Consider the following 19,132-nt stretch of genomic DNA (forward strand, 5'->3'; position numbering starts at 1 on the left):
AAAAAAGTTGAAATGGCATCACTTTCCAGTAATGCAGTTACACCTTTCACTTTGTTTTTTATTTTTGAAGCCCATTTTAATAACATTAAATGGCTTCAAACACAAAATTGTCTATAGTGGACACCATAAAAATCTTAAATACAGTCGAACCTCGTTAAGTCAAAGTCGAAGGGACCATGCAAAAATGTTTTAATTATCTGAGGTTCGAGTAATCCGAGGTTGAGGATAAACCGGAAATACTAGTAGTTTGGTCCATGATTGTTTCTGTATTTACATCATTTGTTGTGCATGCACATGTACTTCATTTTACACTGTACTCCGTAATGTCATGTGTTTCATATCAGAATATATTTTTTTTGTATGTTGTATATCATGTTTGAAATACTGAATGGCACCAAGTGTTTTAGTGAAATTTTTTTATTTTTTCTATATCAAAAACGTTATAGTTCATAACATGCTGCTTTGTTTGATTCACAATCAGGAGTATTGTCAAACAATGTGCTTTGCAATACAGTCGAACTTCACTCGCTCAAACTCAGATGGCTCGAACACCTGGGATTTCTCGAACATAATTCTAAGTACCAAAATTTTCTCCAATATAATCAAAATAAATAGCCTTGGATTTCTCGAACTTTGATTTCTCGAAAACTTGAACTGACTTAGAGGATAACCCTCTTGAACTCGTCAGCCATTTTGTCAGTTTGGGTAATAAAAGGTGTGAAAAACTAAAACCCTATAATCAGTGTCATTTTAGTTAATTACAGGTAATATTTAAGTCATCACTAATTAGATAGTTTTGATCTTAACATAAAACTGATTGAAGTTCGAGAATGTACCGAAGTCGGTATGATGAAACCATGAAAGAAAATTGGATGAAAACAAATTATTGACCTATGAACCCGTACTCTGGACATTTTTAAAAGAAAACACAGCATTTTTAATGTCCACAAATCAACATAATCTTCCAAAAGCGAATGAAAAAGATCCACGAACTAACACAACTTCGGAGGAAGTAAGCAATTTCTAACGATAAAGTCGAACTCGGACCGGCAACAAAAGAAATCCGGAAATATACGAACTTCAATTTCTCGAACTCCCGATAACTTGAACACATTTCAATGGTCCCTTGGAGTTGGAGCTACCGAGGTTTGACTGTATTACAATAAAATTTCAAATTCACTAGCGAAACGAATGTAGTCATTGAAATACCCTTACTATTGTCTGTTTAATGTTTCATTAAATAGTCAAATACCATCACAGTTCATCTGTATTTTTTTTTAAAAATTTCAAAATATCAAAATATCTGATATCACTGTTAGTGTTAATTCCGACGTGTCATTAATAAAATTCATTTCTTTTTAACAACACGCGCAATTTAAATTAATTAGATAAACAAATCAAACCATAAAGAGTGTGAACAAATTAATTAACTAATTGTTGTTAGAACACACTTCGATCATGCTTTGTAATAAAGCAATCAGTTTTCCGACTAATTTGTTGACTTTGAGACATCAGGGTTAATTAACCATGAAGTCCTTTCCGGGGGACTGATTGATTACCTCGAGTTATCCGAGGTTTCGATTCATCCGAGTTCGAGTCATCCGAGGTAAAATTGTATTGGGGTAAGGGGAGTTTTGCTGGGACTTTGAGGTTCGACTGTAGACTGTTATATTTATATCACTAGATTGAGTTCAACAAAAAAGGTAACAAGGGACTTGTTTGTTCACTGATCAAAACTTCCCATTGCCCTCCAAATTAACAAATGATTTGGCAGTCTTATTCTCATCATACAGTGAATTTTTGAAAAGTATTGTGGGAGGTCACATAAAATTGAGAGCATTAAAATTTGACATTATCAAAAATATTGCAATTACATCCAGGCAGCAAGAGAGTAATTGTTTCTTAGTAAATATATGCCCACATTTAGTGCATTTAAAAACAAAAAATTACATGTAAATTATAGTTAAACCACTGACAACAAATCTCCAAGTTATTATTCTATGTATCTTATGTCTTACCACTGTGAATTAATTATTATTATTATTATTATTACAACATTTATAGAGCGCATTATATAATAATAATTACTCTAAGCGCTTTACAAAAAATACAACACATGCATACAAAATATATAGCAAATCACATATAAAAACGAAAATCAAATTAAAGGAAAAAACAAACAAATCTAATCTATCACTTCCATTAAAAAAAGATGATGATGAAACAAAATATTGATCTGATAATTGAAAAATTTTGAAAAGTTAATGATGTAAAAACTGACCTGTAATTTAAAAACAAAGTTAACAGTTAAAATAAACCAAAAATTAAGAGCAATAATAAAATGGTTGAAAATATAATAAAAATATTACAGGATTGCAAGCAAAAAATAAAAATTGAAATAATTTTTGGATTTATCCAAAAAAAAATTATTTCGATATCACAGAAAAGAAAAAAAAAAAGAAAAAAAAAGAAAAATAAATTTACATATCTACAAACCTAAAAATAGAAATAAATAAAGTCAGTTCAATTAAAGAAAAAAAAAAATTATGATTATGATTCACCTTGTTGATTCATTTGGGAAATGTATTTTGTTATACTATTCTATCACTCATTCTGCTTGTCCATTCATTTATCACATTTTTTATACCCCTTCAAACAAAGTTTGAGAGATATATAGGAATTATCTTAGGTGTATGTTAGTCTGTGCATATTACTTGTAAGAACAATACCTCTAAAACTCATTGGATTTTGATGAAATGTTTATAGAAAAGTTGCAGGCATCAAATAAATGTTCATGAAGGAGCAGAACTATGGTGCTATGTCGGTGAAGGAAATATTTCCTTCTTGCGGATTAACTTGATTTCAGCTTCTGCAAAGCAGGTGATATTCTGATAATTTGAGAAAAGATTATTTGTTCAGAGTAATCAGACATTATGTGTACATTTTCAGTATTATGTAGAATTTGGTGGTGACAGATATGTGGATCTAGGACTTGGTACACATCGTGTAAAATGCAGAGTTGACAGACAGTTCAGGTACTTAGTTCTCTTTCAATTTTTACTTTGTTCAAATATTGAATTTTATGTCCATTGCCGCTGCAAGATAGAGATATTCTTCATCTTTTCACATTGTGAGTAGATCTGTTTTTGAGAATGATGTAGACAAAATTTCTTTATGTGATAGTCGATTTTTTTCTCAGATTTGAAGGCTTAAATATTGTTAAGGTTTCTTTAAGTACTACAAGCTGTAAAACCTTTAATCTTTGATGGTCTATGTGTGTTAATTTTTGGGCATTAATTACACTTATTTCAGATTGATTGTTGTAGCAGAAAAGCAGGTTGTATATGACAAGTTCCCGATTCCATTGATCAATAGACTTGAGAAACATTTCTTATCTATGAATACAATGCTAACAATGGAACAAGCTAAACTAACAGAGGAATTACTGACATGGGTTAAAACATTTGCAGAGCATAAGTTACAGAGGAAGCAATTTGAACAGAGGTACGGTACACTAAAATAATTTAAATTATAATATTTGATTGATTAGTTATTAGGCAGCTACTTAAACTGTTTCAAACTTCTGTTAAAACATTTTAAGTTAGGAAGTATTACTGAATTACATGATCCTTAGTCATCACAACCTGACTGTGGATACATCAATTCCTTGTCAATTGTTATGCATGTTAAAATGTACAATTAAGGAATCAATTAACTTGTTCTTCTTGCAAGTGTTTATGATGTAGATATATCTGTATGAAAATATTTTTATAGCACTAAAACAATTGAGTTTGACCTAGACCAGATTCCATGTCATGTATTACCATTATTTTGTAGTTGTTTGCTGTTATCATTGACATCATTTGACATCATTAACTTTCCTTTAAAATCTTAAAACTAAGTTGTTTTTAACAAAATTTCGATAGAAAAAAAACTAATAATACGTGGTTACTAAGGCCAAAAATTAATAATACATGGTTACTAAGGCCAGTTTAAGAATATGGAAGTATTGTTGCCAGTTTTAAATTTATTCTTCAAAGCTATAAGAGATACATAAGAATGAATGTGACTTACCATCTTCAGCTTGAAAACCTATATGTCAAGTTTATATTTCATACAACTCTTTATAGGAGTTGTAGGCAGCCATCCACTCTTTTTGGTGTGCAGGTTACTTCCCTTTTTGATGTCTAAGAACTAGTTAATAGAAAAAGGACTATTTAAAGTATCTGTCCATATAAATTCTGACACTGTCCATATCAAAGTGATTCTTAGTGAAGAAAAACCCATCAAACAAACAATGCTTTTTCAATCTACATGTGCTATATTTCTACGTAACAGTTGTCCTTTCCATTTTCAGATCTGTACTTTTGAGAAAATGATACATTTATATCTAACTAAAATCACCAAATTGAACACAATCAAGAATGATAACTCTTGCAAAGTGCTAATTTCATGTACAATCTACATAGATTTTATCTATATATTTTTATAATTACCACTACTAAATTGTACAGTTGAACCTCGTTAAGTCAAACTCGGAGGGACCATGCAAAAATGTTAGAGTTATCCTAGGTTTGAGTAATCTGAGTCGAGGATAAACTGGAAATACTAGTAATTTGGTCAATGATTATTTCTGCATTTACATTATTTGTTGTGCTTGTACATGTACATGTACTTCACTTTACACCGTACTTCGTAATGTCTTGTGTTTTATATTGAAAGATATTTTTTTTTGTATGTTGTATATCATGTTTGAAATACTGAACAGCACCGAGTGTTTTAGTGAGATTGCCTTTTTATTTTTTCTACATTGAAATCGGCATAGTTCAAAACATGTTGCATTGTTTAACTCACAATCAGGAGTATTGTCAAACCATGTGCTTTACATTACTGAGATAAAATTTAAAATTCACTAGCAAAACGAATGTTGTCATTGAAGTATACTTGCTATCATTTGTTTGATGTTTCATTAAATAGTCAGATACCATCTGTATTTTAAAAAAAAAAATTATCAAAATATCAAAATATCCGACATCATTGTTAGTGTGAATTCCGACATGTAATTAATGAAATTTGTTTCTTTTTACCACACGCACAATTTTAAATTTATTAAATACACAAATCAAGCCATAAAGAATGCCAACAATTTTATTTCAAAAGCCACGCTGATTGTTGTTAAAACACACTTCAATCATGGTTTGTAATAAAGCAGTCAGTAAAGACATGGATATTATGGGCTTAATAGTGTGGCTGTTAATTTCTAAAATCCTGTAAGAGCTAAGTTTCTCCTATTGCTGGACAATATTAAATCCATTATAGAGATAAGGCTGAAATATTTCTAATGTGACAAGAAGATCAAATCAGTTTCTAGTTCTTAAGAGCATGCTTTTATATATTGTCTCAGGACAGAGAAGAAAATAGGTGAGGCCTTTATTGGTTATCATCCAGATAGTTGTGCTGCTGTTATACAACATATATGTGAAAAGAATGGTCTGGATGATTATGAGCTGGAATATCACAGCAAAAAGGTAATTCTTATAAAGGGTTTAAAATAGATGATTTTAGAAGGGATTCAATTAGTCATAGCGGTGGTCTGTGACCTTAAATTGTTGACCTAGGACCTTTAAAATTTCATTTTTCCAAGTAGATGACCTTCGACCATCTTCATTTACACTTTATTGATGACTTTGGTTTTTCCTTAGATAGACTATTGAATTGAATCTTTGAAAAGTCCATGACATTCCACTTTTAAAAGAAAATTTGTGCCTCCAACTTTAGGCCTTGCCTATGTGGGAGGGATATCTTTGTGATAAAAAGGATGTTAATGGTGCACCTCCATGTTAGCTTCATACAAGATAAAAAAAGTACCTTTCTAGAAAAGCAGAGGATGCTTACCCTACCGGTGCACCTGGTTCATGCTCCCAGTTTTTAGTTTTAGTTTTTAGTTTTGCTCATTTGTTACTTTGTATTTATGATTTTAGTTACTTTATGTTCTTTGTTGTGTATGTCTGTTTTCCATGTCTGCTCTTTGTCCTTGGATTGCATTCTTTTGATTACCGCTATAACCTTGATTCCCTTGATTGCTCTTAAATATTGTAGCAGAATGTTTATTTGTTAATGTTAAATGAACATGTATTGTTTTATGAAATAAATATGTATTGACATAAAATAAAATTATAATATTAACATTCCCTTGTAGTGTAAATTTTGGTTAAAAGGATTCATTCTTTTATTCTTGTACATGTACTTGTAAATTTGCATATGTACTAGGGTCACAGAGTTTTGGTAGTGTTTGATTGGTTCTTGAGTGAGTTCATACTTTTCGCAGTTGATTTTGTATTCATTAGTTTAGGTAATTTTGTCTTTGGGTTTCGAGCTGGACAGATGCTCTTAACATTAGTTCAGCTGTGCATTGATTTAGTTCCATGCAGTCTTATTCATTTATTCCCAGTCAATACTAACCTTGGACAGAAGACGGTATTGAAAAATTACCATAAAACTGGTGTCATGTAAACCCGATGTATTTCAATCCACAACTGATTTATTAACATCTGGTAATGAAAATCTAGTTTGGGAGTATACTAGTCTCCCTTAGTCCCACCTTCTACAATATCATACATGTTTGTTCTACATGTGTTTCTAGCTTGTATGAGAACGGGAAGTTTACATGAAATGGTCGGTTAGCATTGTTACAAGACTATATAGGTCATAAAGATTAGCACAGCCTGGATATCTATGAATATTCATCGCCAGTTGTTTAATCTGGTTCCTTGCTCAATATCATAAGTGACCAAAAGATTGTTAAAGCACACTAAACATCTTTTAAAAATACATTGTACCATAAACATGTCTATATGAGTTTTGTAGCTTGTATGACAACAGGATGTTTACAATAAAAGATGAAATGATCAGTTAGCATATATATATATATATATATATATATATATATATATATATATATATATATATATATATATATATATATATATATATATATATATATATATATATATATATATATATATATTATCAGGACCCCAATATCTATATATAGCCATTGCCAGTTTTTTAATCTGGTTCCGGGTAATTCAAAACATTCGGGTCATTCGGTAACGACAGAGTATGCAACCATATCAAGGAAACCATTTCAGCAAAAGTCACCTGATTTTAGAGCATATTGCATTTGTTTCACTTCGGATGTTTAAAGTAAAGCAAAATCAGTGACGGAGAATATTAGTCGATTAGCAACTGAAGACTTCAGTCTTTGATATTAATATTGAATTTTAATGATTTCAAGATCCTGAGAGAGGCTAAAGAGATGCTTCTATGGTGTGCAGCTCCTCATATTGTTGCTCAAAACAAGGATTTGGAAGAATTTGAAATTTACAACAGTCAACAACAGCATGAAAGTTTGGCTGAGTATTTAAAAACAAGACAGGAAACTTTTCCAGATGAAAATATTTATGCTCAGGTATGTTTCTGCTTAATAACTTGAAGTTCAATGAAAAATGTCTTTAGGTTTTTACTGATAAGCAACAAACATTGCAAAGTAGCCTGGAAGTACCCTTTATATGTCATTTCTTTTTAGGCCATGTGAGCTATTGCCATTACTTGGCGTCCGTTGTCGTCGTTGTCGTTAACATTTTTCAAAACTCTTCTCCTCTGACACTCCTTTACCAATTGGAATTAAACTTGGTATGAATTTTTTTTTTATGTATCCTGCATAGAAAGGATGTGGGATTTTTGATCTGTTGAAAAACATGGCTGCTGTTACTAAAAATAGAATATAGGGGTCAGACAGTAGTTTTTCACATATATCTCCAAAAATATTAGGTTTAGCTAAATTCTTAGGCTTTTAACATGGGTAAAAGTGTTCAGCATGATGAGATCTATTTGTGGTCAAATTTTAGTTTTAATTCATTAAGCCGTGTTGGATTTATTGCCCTTTTTCAAAGTTTTTTGCTATTTTTAATGTTATTTCTTTTAAAAAAATTTCTCCTCTGACACTACTTGACCAGTTGATGTGAATGTTCTTTGGGGTATCCTGCAGATAACTGATTTGGGGGTTTTTGTTATGTCGAAAAACATTTTTTAGTAGAAAAACATTACTGAAAATAGAACATAGGGATATGACAGTAGTTTTTAGCATATATTTCCAAAACTGTTAGGTTTAGCCAAATTCTTTCAATAGCTGAAATGATCCTTATTATTAGTACTACAAAAGTCTTCAGAGATAAAAGTTGTGAGATGACTACTTGTAAGAGTTATTGCCCTTGAAAGGGGGAATATTATGGGTTTTTTTTTTACAGTTTTCAGCCAATGTCTTGAAAACTATTAATAGATAAGAAGAAACTTTCAGATGCTGAAATGATCCTTATCATAAGTCCTACCAAAGTCTTCCCGAGTCAAAATTTTTGGACAACTTCTTTTATTATATAAAATTTATTGCCCTTGAAAGGCAAAATTCAACCAGGTGAGTGATTCAGGCCCCTGGGAGCCTCTTGTTTTTATTTCAAATATAATGGATAGGCATTTAACTTTGAAATATTTTGGTCTAAGCACATATAACTGCTTTATGTAAAAACGGTTTTCTTTTAGATAACAACTAAATCAAGAATCATGACCCCAGTAGAAGTTCTTGAACTCTGCAAGTGTTTGACAATTGACAGACAAAACGTGACATCCCTTTCCTTACAACAGTTTCATACAGAACAGCAATTCAGTAGAAAAATCAAGTAATGTTATACATTTATTTAATTGGAATGTTTCTTTATATCTCAGGAGTTTGAAAAAATTCATTATGTACATAAATAAATGCTTCTGAATTGTCAATCTTTCAATATGCAAAGATGTTTACCAGTATGCCCTGTTTACTATTAATGTGATGAAGAGAGACTTTTGGTGGTATGTTAAAAATCAATTTGTAGGTTGATAAGAAAAAGCCTCTGAGCAGTAAGAAAACACTTATCACATGAAATAGAACAACCTTTGTTTTGCACTGTCAAATTAACATAGTTACCAATATGTACTGTATTTTTCGGACTATAAATCGTTGTGGAGTATAAGTCAAATTACTGAATTTTGACCAGAATCAAGAAAGAAAACATAGATAAGTCGAATTTTCCAGATAAGTCGAGGTTCAGACGTGTGCATTTATACCATAAGTATCAGCAGAGATCCAAGTTGAGCGATTTGTTTTTCACAGCATATTCCAACGATGTTACTTTGTATAGTATTTCTGAATTAAATTGATATTTATATTTTGTTTAAGTGTACTTTGTCCACGAGTTCAAAATTTTTTTTTAATTGCGTGGCAATTGCTTTGAAGCCTTAGATCATCAGGTGTACGAAATCATAAACATGTGAAGCGTCGGCACCCAGGTGTGAAATTAGCAGGAAATTAGTTTGATGAATAGATCATAATTACTGGCAGTAATTAATAAACAATATTACATGGCATTTCAAAATACCATAAAAAAATTGTCACCTGTAAATTTGGTTGCAATTAGCCATTTTGCCAACACGTTAACTGATTATAATTTGAGCCACGTGCGAATGTGTTACGACATACAGAAAATGGGTATAAATTTGCATATTTAAGGAAAAATCCTTATATTAGTCGAAGTGGACCATAAGTCGAGGCTGACACTTAGCTAAAAAAAAGTATTGACATATAGTCCAAAAAATACGGTATATTTATTGCATTTTTGTTTACTGTGCAGGTCATTTGCAGACAGATGTAGTAAGGCTGAGACAGATTCACTACTCATGGTTCAGTGTTCATGTATTGGACACAATACAGACGTTATTGCCTGTTCCAGATACATTCTACAAAGAGAACTCCAACTTCATCAGGCTAAATCATTTGGAGTAAAATCCCATGTTGTTATACTTGTCCAGCTTCCAGCTATATCTGCTTCATCATTTACTGGTTTCCAGGTATCTATATGATATCTATATAATTTTGAGAATTGTGCATGCACGAATGTTCATAAATCAATGAATTTAAAAACAAAATTTTCATTGAATGATTTTACCCTTCTAGCTCTTTCTATTCATTCTGCAACAAACAGTTTTCAGATATGTTAGCAAAAACCCTTGAGAAGGTGAAATTTTATTTTGGGATTATGAATTTTTAGGTTATAGATCATGCTCAAGTTTCATGCAGTAGCTGGTTTAAGAAGTTAGCCTTGGGCTGAACAAAATTTCAATATAGATAGAAATTTTATAGAACAATTTGAAATAATTTTACACTATGTTTACTCATTTACAAATTTAATTTTTCTTAGTGTGGGTTATGGCATTCTGCTCACATCGATGATATTCACATGTCGTCCATCCTTCCACCATTGAGAAATCTGCAAGGGAAGACCTGTAGTGAAATTCTATCACAGAAACCTAAGGTAGGACTTGAAGAATCTTTCAGTACCATGTGTATAGATGACATTGACACTGGGGATATTGCTGCTGGTATTACCCAATCAGAGCAACCCACTGAGCAGAATTTTGATATGGAAAAGTTCATTGTAAACTGTATACATCCTGCTTTAGCATGTTTAAAGGATCTCTCATCAGATTCAGGAAGAACAACACAAAGGTTAAAAATAGTTCTAGATCTTCTAGAAAATAAAACAGGTAAGTAGTTTTAAACATTTCTAAAGTGAATAAGAATAGATGTTTAGATCAGAGCCCAGTTTCATAAAAAATCTCAAGATTTTCCTCAAATCCTTCCTCAACTCAAAGAATTTGATTCGGTAAAGGCAAAAATTGGCGTAAAAAAAAACAAAGTCTACATGAAGAAAATGTTGTTTCTTCAGCTCTTTAATGTGTTTTATAGTTGATTTGATTGATTTATGGTAATAATTTGAACATATTCAGTCATATATGACCTTCAAACTTGGCTGTGATTGGGAAAATCTGTTAAAAAAGGCTGGAAAACACAAAATTTTGCACAGTTTTTCACTCTTTTAACAGTGGCCACATGCATGTTGATTCTCATGCTTCATATAATTGCCAGTTACAACTTGTGTAAAAATATTGTGTCAACAGATGTATGGCCACTTCCGTTCTACACAAAAAACATCTTAAAAATTGCAGAAATGTTAAAAGTTAAGGGTTTTTGTAAAAGTTACATAAATGCATATTGTTATTTTTGGAATAATGTCATAAATCTTGTCAAAAACATCTTATATTCTGTGTTTGTGACCATTTTACTACACTACTACTACTTAGAAATCAGCTTTAATCAAATTTCAAAAATGCCTAAATTATGAGGCCAAAAGGGGTCCTTACTGTAAGCTAAATATTACAAACTAAAGTAACTAGACTTGAAATTGGAAAATATATAAACAATTATAATTCTTTGTTATTTCAGCCTACACCGTAATGTCTGGATTAGGTAAATTAATTCATATTTGTCTTCTAATTACATAGCTTTAGATGACAAAGTCAAGAAGAAAATGCACCGGGACCTAAAAATCTTGTTCAATCTTTCTCTTTTCATGGTTGTACACTTGTACCAGCTTTATGGATTTAGTCAAAGCTGAACTCATTATATTTCATTTGTAGACAACCCTATCTCAGTCCTCTCTGGTATAGTTTTACACACAACAGAGATGATCAAAGAGAAAGAAAGTTTCTATGAGCTGGCACCTTATACTGATTGCCTCATGCAACTGGCTTCTAGACCTGAAAATATTAACAAATCTGGGACATTTAGGTTAGTTTAAAGAACTTGCCATACTTTCAAAATATGAAAACTTGCATTTTATTATACATTTGATTTGGTATAAATGTAAAACTTGCATTTTATTATACATTTGATTTGGTATAAATGTCTTTTTTATTAGCTCACCTGGCCACAGGCCATATGAGGTATTGCCATCACTTGGCATCCGTCGTCTTCTGTCATCGTCATCCGTCATTGTCGTTAACAATTTACAAAACTCTTTTCCTCCAAAACTACTTGACTAATTAGAACCAAACTTGGTATGAATATTTGTTGGGGTATCCTGCATATAAATGATGTGGGGGGTTTTGATTTGTCAAAAAACATGGCCGCCATTACTAAAAATAGACCATAGGGGTCAGATAGTAGTTTTTCACATATATCTTCAAAACCGTTAGGTTTATCCAAATTCTTTCAATAGCTGAAATGATCCATATTATTAGGACTACAAAAGTCTTCAGACTCCTTGTAAGAGTTATTGCCCTTGAAAGGGGAAAAATGACTTTTTTTTTAAAATAGTTTTCAGTCAATATATTGAAAACTATGATAGATTAAAAGAAACTTTCAATTGTTGAAAAGATCTTGTGATAAGTCCTACCAAAGACTTCTTGAGTCAAAATTGTTGGACAACTTCCTGTTTAATTTATTGCCTTTGAAAGGCAAAATTCAAGAAGGTGAGCGATTCAGGCTCCTGGGAGCCTCTTGTTAGAACTAATTTCCACTTGTTTCTAAAAAAGGCTTTTTGTATTATAAATGTAAATATGTTTTTGAGAATTATTGAAACTTGCTACATTGGCATTTGTACCCTGTCAACTATCTCCTAATGACATTTTACATATGTAACTATTTAATATTGAATCCTTAGTATCTGAATAGAATCTCAAACAGGACAAATGTAATTTCTTCAAGTTATGCCTAAACCCCAAACACAAAGCAAAGTACTCAAACCTGATATATGTATAGCTAGCCTAAAAGCAAATGTATGTGGAAATTTTCATATTGAATTTTCTTCGCATTTGTAGGAAAAGTATAAGTCAGCACTTGATTTCTAAAGTAAAACCAATCATAGCTAGTATCATTGCCTTCATTGACACTAACAGAAACTTGGATATTCTACGTGATGACAATATACAACAATGGAAATTAGACATGTGGTTACACATTATAAATAACCCTCAGCTGACACAACTGAAATATTCATCCATAGTGTCACCCAATCAGCATCAAGAAATACATGAGGTCATTATCAGAACTACCTCAGCCTCAGGTAGAGTGTTTTCAGGAATGCTACCTTTTTCATGGCTGATATTTGACCAGATTGAAAGCATATTACACAGTATTAGGGAATCCATGGAAAATAAAGGTAATTAATGCTAGATCAGAAAGAAATAATTTTGTATCAGTAGATGTGCCGTAAATACTTATTCAACTTTAGTTTGATTATTAGATATATGTTAAGAGGAGACAGTTCTTATTATACTGCCTGTAAACAATGTTAATGAAAGGGTAAATAGGAATCACCTTCATCTGTCTGTCTGCTCACCCATCCACTTTTCTTGGAAGCCAGTGCCTTCAAATCCTCGAGATGGGTTTTGATGAAGATGTGTTGGAAGGTTGGGCATCTCATATCAATGTGCTTGGAGAGGAGAATAATGGACAAAAGTATTCCAGAAGAAGATAATTCATATGTTATAATATTGTAAGCACAATGGTTTTTATATATTAAAACCTTGTAGGCATAACTGCTCTTAAATCCTTCAAGAGATTAAGATGAAGTCTTATTAGAAGGTTGGGCATCATAAGTGGTTGTCATGAAGTGATATAAATAGTGGCAGAAGACATCAAAGGGAGGTAACCAAATATAATGGTTAAACATGTTAAAATCCTTAAAAAGTGCTATTGGTATGAAGCATTGGATGATGAAATTTTATATAAATTCTGCTTCTTATGAAGGAAAATAATTAATGTTTATTGCCTGGGATAGGGAAATAATGGAACTTAAGGGTTCAATATATCAATCTATTTGAATTTAGGGGTATTAACTTTCTCAAAGTATTACTAGTGCATTCAATATTTAGAATTATCTTAAAACTAGTTGGTAGATGGTATATATTTAGTTGAAAACTATTTTTTCTTAAATGAACTGTTATATATATATATATATTAACCAGTGACCAGCTTTGTGTCACATGACTATCCCTTACCTTTACAACTGGATGTTCATTATCTATATTACAATTAACTGTCCTTAAATGATGATATGGATTTCATTTTTGTGGCACAAAATATTGTGTCATATAAAATGTCATGTTGGCATTATTTACAACTAACTATTATACTACATACCATTTTCTATAGTAGGTATGATTTAGTTTATTGTACAATACAAAAAAAATTAAACTTGTCTATATTGTACTTAAAACTTGTATTTGAATAACTGCTTGTATGGCCCATCCAATACTGGTTTCCAGTACTTACTGAGATGTTTGAAATTTATGATAACATTGCATTCTATGCTCTGAATTATACAGAAAATCTGCTAGAATTGGTACTGAAGGCAGGAGATATATTTCATGCTTGGCCCTTTGGGAAATTGCTGTCAGGTTATGGAGAAAGTTTTTTGCACATTTTCAAAGCTTACATAAGGGATATGGTATATATGTCCCACCCTGTTCAGTCAGAAGAAGAAAGCAATGTAAGTAATATAAAAGGTAGGGAAATAGCACAGCTGACACCTACATTCACATCTGTGAAATTTATTTTTAAAATATGATGTTTAAGTAGAATTTCATCAAGATTTTTAAGCATGTCTGAGAAAATATGAAATTAAGTTTTCATGATTTTGAAATAGCATATTATCTACCAGTATAAATTACACATGTAGTATCAAATATAACAACCACAGATCAACGTCACAGTCCAAGAAAATGTTCTGAAGAAGTATTGTATGATGGTAAAATCTAATTATAGCAAAAATAAATATAGCCCTTTGTCATCTTTTTTTTTTTCAGTTCTGATTTATGCTTTGATTCATGCTGAAACAAGTTATTTTAGTAAAGATAAATCTTATGCTATCTATTAAATTTATTGACCAAAAGGTTCAGACAAGCTGATAGCATAACTTTCTGCTTGTTGATGCTGTCCATTTAAACCTAAAACATTGGCTCAATTTTGCTATAAATAAAAAAAACTAATTTCTATAATTCTGTTTGTTCAATATTAATAAATGTGTGAAATGATATATATTTTTTAGCTCATCTGTGAAAGTATTGTGAATGGATGCAGAACATTATTACGTGAAGTTTTTGGCAACATTCTCCAGTCCATAATCAGTTCTCACATAGTCTATGTCTTCTATGCTACAAGATTCAAGAACTTTTCACAGATTGTTTCTGTTTGGCCAGATTGTAGTAAAAGGATTGTGGAAGTACAGGAAAAGGAATCCAACAACAATCTTGTCACTGACGAGGAAATGGTAAGTTTTCATTCCTTAAAAATTGCTTTGCAATACTTTTTGGAAGAACTGTAACTGTACTGTTGTAATGACTACTGAAACAGTACTGTATTATATAGTGACATTACAGCACTGTCATTTACAATAACATTACAGTTCTGTTACTTACAGTACTATTCCATAATTGAATTTTACAATAGGCTTTCAGTACTGTCTTTTACAATACGTTTTCAGTACTGTGTTATACAGTACATTTTCAGTACTGTATGTTTTAGTAGGTTTTCAGTACTGTGTTTTACAGTATAGTTCGTATTACAGTTTTTAGTACAAGTGCAGTAATGCATTTCACTAAGTTGTAGGTCCACCTATGCACTGTCTATGCATAATTTATCAGACCTGTACAAAGTATATAAAGAACACTGACATAATATATATTTGAAGATCGCATAGACATTTTCAGAAATACAAGTTTGTTATTTAATGTGACGTCATTATGTTTGTAACATCATCAATTCCTTGACTTAATTTTGAATGTGTAAAACCATAAAGAGAGTTGAGGAAAGAAAATAGAAATATTTTTTTGTTGTGAAACATGATCCTGCTGAGTTTGTTTTATTGATTGTATCAAACGAAAGATTAATAGAAATTATATGCCATGATGAAGTGAACATACTAGCTTTATAACATCAGGAAATACATTTTGTGTACTGGTAAGTAATGTATTTCATAAACATAAACTCCTATATGATTCTTGTATAGACCTTAGATGTATTGGCCCTCCAGCTTTTGATTGAAGAGCTTAAACCTGCAAAAGATGCTTTGAATAAGGTGGAAACCAGAAACAAATGGCTTCAGCTGGTCTGTCTCTACCGTCAGCCAATTGAGAGAATCTTTGGCCATTTCAAACAAAATGCTGATAACCATGAATATTTGAATGAACTGAGATGCGAAGCTGGTCTTGTGGATGCAAGGTATCTAAAAAATTTTATGTATCCAATTATTTTAAATAACAGGATTCTGAAACTTGACTTAATTTTTTTGGTGATATTATGCCTTTAAATGTCAAAACATAAATCATCAATAGTGAAATCAAAATAGAATACAATTAAATAAGACTTGACATTTATTAAAGGAGACATGACACAAAAAATATAATTTTATAAACATTTATACTTATAAAAACTATAGTATGTTTAGATACGAGTGTAACAAATGTATTCTCATCAGGTTAGCACTAAATAAAGATAGAATGATTTATTTGTGTTTTCTCGACGATCTAATCAATACCGGTATGCATAAATGAAAACCAGAAGTAATACCGAATATGGAAGTGCTATATTATTTGGTCTCAATCTCCATTAGGGTACATTGAATATGTATACACATGCCCGAAAAAATTACTAAATCTTTGAAAATAGCTTGTATATATGATGCAGAGTGGACAACTGATCTGTGTATGGGTGCAATAATCATGTTTAGAAAGCAAGAAGATTAAATTTCTTCTCGTTTTCTGTCAGCTTTTCATTTTTTGTTAGACATACATTCCCACAAGGTGACCCTAGGTGAGTTTAAGGAAGCTTTTCCGGTACGGACAATATTTTTTTATAGGTCAGTTAAAATATTTAATTTGAGCTAAAATGATTTAGAAGACTAGGAAGCTTAAGTATGCAACCTTTATATTACACTCTCTGGTACTGGTACACTTGTCAGGAGTAATTTTCCATAAAAAAGGGGTGAAATAAATATTTTCATTAAAGATCGGAACAGTTTGAATCTTAGAATATGAATTTACTTAAAAGTTCAATCTTACATGTGGTCTCACTGTGGGTAGTCTATTCTTCATATATGTAATAATTTAATATTTCTGACATTGTTTATCATTTTATTCTCAAAGTGATTTAAATTGATACAACTGTAAGTATGTTTGTGATAAATCAAAACTTCTTAGAAGTAAGCATGTAAAAAATGCAGTAGCCACACGCATTTCAACCACATGATCTATTTATTGAGAACCAATGTCATAACACTGTCATTTGACCACATGGCTAATTAAAATTCAAATGGCTTGGGTCATCGTCTATTTTGAATCAATTTATTTTAAATAAAATGACTTAAGTGACTACAAGGGACGTTTTGATTATCTGTATATGAGGTGTAATAAATCAAATAAACCAAGAATTGAAAAAATAATTGTTTGCGTCACACCTCCTTTAAATAAATGGAATAAAATACCACTATTGATATACAGCAACTATAAGAAAAAGTAAATAAAATAGAAAAAGACACATTTTCAGACTAGACTGGGAGTTCAAAAAGAGTTTATGTTTTCTGTTCAATTAAGCATAGGCACTCAATAAGAGATAAACTTTGAAACTTATGATTGGAATATTGTAAATATGATGACAGGATTTTAGGTCTAAAGTATGAAAGGTTTTTATTGACAAAAAGTAATTTTTGAATAAATTTTTTCCTGTAGAAAATGTCTTATTTGTTTAGATGTTTTAATTTCTATGTGAATGATTTCAGTCAAAGAATCAGCATTGCAGTAGGTAAGTTTGTTTTATGTTCTTTATATTTTTCAGGTACAAATGGACAAAAACTATGATAGTGAAGCTGTTCATTGAACATATTTGTATGGCAGATGATAGTGACAGCTCTGAAGTGATCAGATGCATGGCTTTATGGACTGTGAGTTTACCTCCTTATTGAAAACAAAATAATTTTATTGTTAAAAGCAGAGAAAAATAACCTCATGAATATAGGACCTGAGCTGTTTTCCCCAGGCGTATATTATAAGTAGGGCCATATTTAACTGAAAGTCCCTATGTTTAAGTATGTCAAAAGCTAATATTGTGTTCACACTTAACAGAAGTGAACAGAGTTGAACTAGATATGGTCGTATTATGCTGCATTTCGGTATATGATATCATGATACCCCTTGTAAACAAAGTCTAGGGGTGTAAAGAAATCACACCTTCTATCTGTTCATATTTCTTGTCAGCGCAACTCCTAAACCACTCAATGTATTATGATGAAATTTTGTTGGAAGTTTGGGCATCATATGTTGATGTGCATGATGGAAAATGATTACTGTCCGAGGACTTCAAAGGGAGAAAATCCAACTTAATGTTTTTACATGTAAAAAACTTTTCAGCACAAATCCTCTCTAACCGCTCAAGGGATTTTGATGAAATTTTATAGAAAGTTTGGGCATCATATGTAGATTTGCATGAAGGAATATAAATACTGTCAGAAGATTCCAAAAGAAAGATAATCCAGCTTAAGGGTTTTACATGTTAAAACCTTGTCAGCACAACTCCTCCTTAACCACTCAAGGGACTTTGATGAAATTTTATTGGAAATTTGGGCATCATATGTGGATGTACATGAAGGAATATGATTACTGTCAGAGGACTTCAGAGGGAGATAATCCAGCTTAAGGGTTTTACATGTTAAAACTTTGTCAGCACAAATCCTCTAACTGCTTAAAGGATTTTGATTAAATTTAATAGAAAGTTTGGGCATCTTATGTAGATGTGCATGAAGGAATATAAATACTGTTAGATGATTCTAAGGGGAGATAATCCAGCTTAAGGGTTTAACATGTCAAAACCTTGTCAGCACAACTCCTTAACCGCTCTAGGAATTTCCATGAAATTTTATAGGGAGGTTGGAGATTGTAGTGCAAATGTATTTCATAGCTATTACATGTTCAGATGCCATTTTCTCCTATAATATTTTAGTCCTGGAATATGTCCATGCAACTGACGTCTTTCATGACCGTCTCTTGTTTTACCCAAGGATTTTGCTTGTCAGCAATGTTAATATCTATTTAGATAACCTATTTTGGGCTGAATATAACCCCTTATAATGCCCTAATCTGCACTGTCTGCAATATTTGTCTGCAACCTTAATATTTGTTGTCTTTCATATACTGGAAATGGAACTAT

At 31.4% G+C, this 19,132-nt stretch overlaps 1 protein-coding gene across 2 annotated transcripts in view; it reads left to right on the plus strand.

The window, feature by feature from the left end:
• The window catches only part of LOC148627220 (E3 ubiquitin-protein ligase rnf213-alpha-like), a 140,985-nt gene that overhangs the window by 90,835 nt on the left and 31,018 nt on the right, over positions 1–19,132 (plus strand). For both annotated transcript variants that reach the window (XM_088569816.1, XM_088569825.1), the window contains 13 exons: positions 2,950–3,035; positions 3,313–3,504; positions 5,405–5,528; positions 7,298–7,471; positions 8,599–8,735; positions 9,723–9,939; positions 10,290–10,635; positions 11,569–11,719; positions 12,751–13,091; positions 14,260–14,423; positions 14,982–15,203; positions 15,942–16,153; positions 17,765–17,870. In XM_088569816.1, the coding sequence (XP_088425942.1) occupies positions 2,950–3,035; positions 3,313–3,504; positions 5,405–5,528; positions 7,298–7,471; positions 8,599–8,735; positions 9,723–9,939; positions 10,290–10,635; positions 11,569–11,719; positions 12,751–13,091; positions 14,260–14,423; positions 14,982–15,203; positions 15,942–16,153; positions 17,765–17,870 (2,472 nt within the window). The remainder of the gene's footprint in view (positions 1–2,949; positions 3,036–3,312; positions 3,505–5,404; positions 5,529–7,297; positions 7,472–8,598; positions 8,736–9,722; positions 9,940–10,289; positions 10,636–11,568; positions 11,720–12,750; positions 13,092–14,259; positions 14,424–14,981; positions 15,204–15,941; positions 16,154–17,764; positions 17,871–19,132) is intronic.

Source organism: Perna viridis, chromosome 1 (genome assembly GCF_037379345.1).
Source record: "Perna viridis isolate PV_CMFRI_1.1 ecotype Kerala chromosome 1, ASM3737934v1, whole genome shotgun sequence".
Taxonomy (NCBI): Eukaryota; Metazoa; Mollusca; class Bivalvia; order Mytilida; family Mytilidae; genus Perna; species Perna viridis.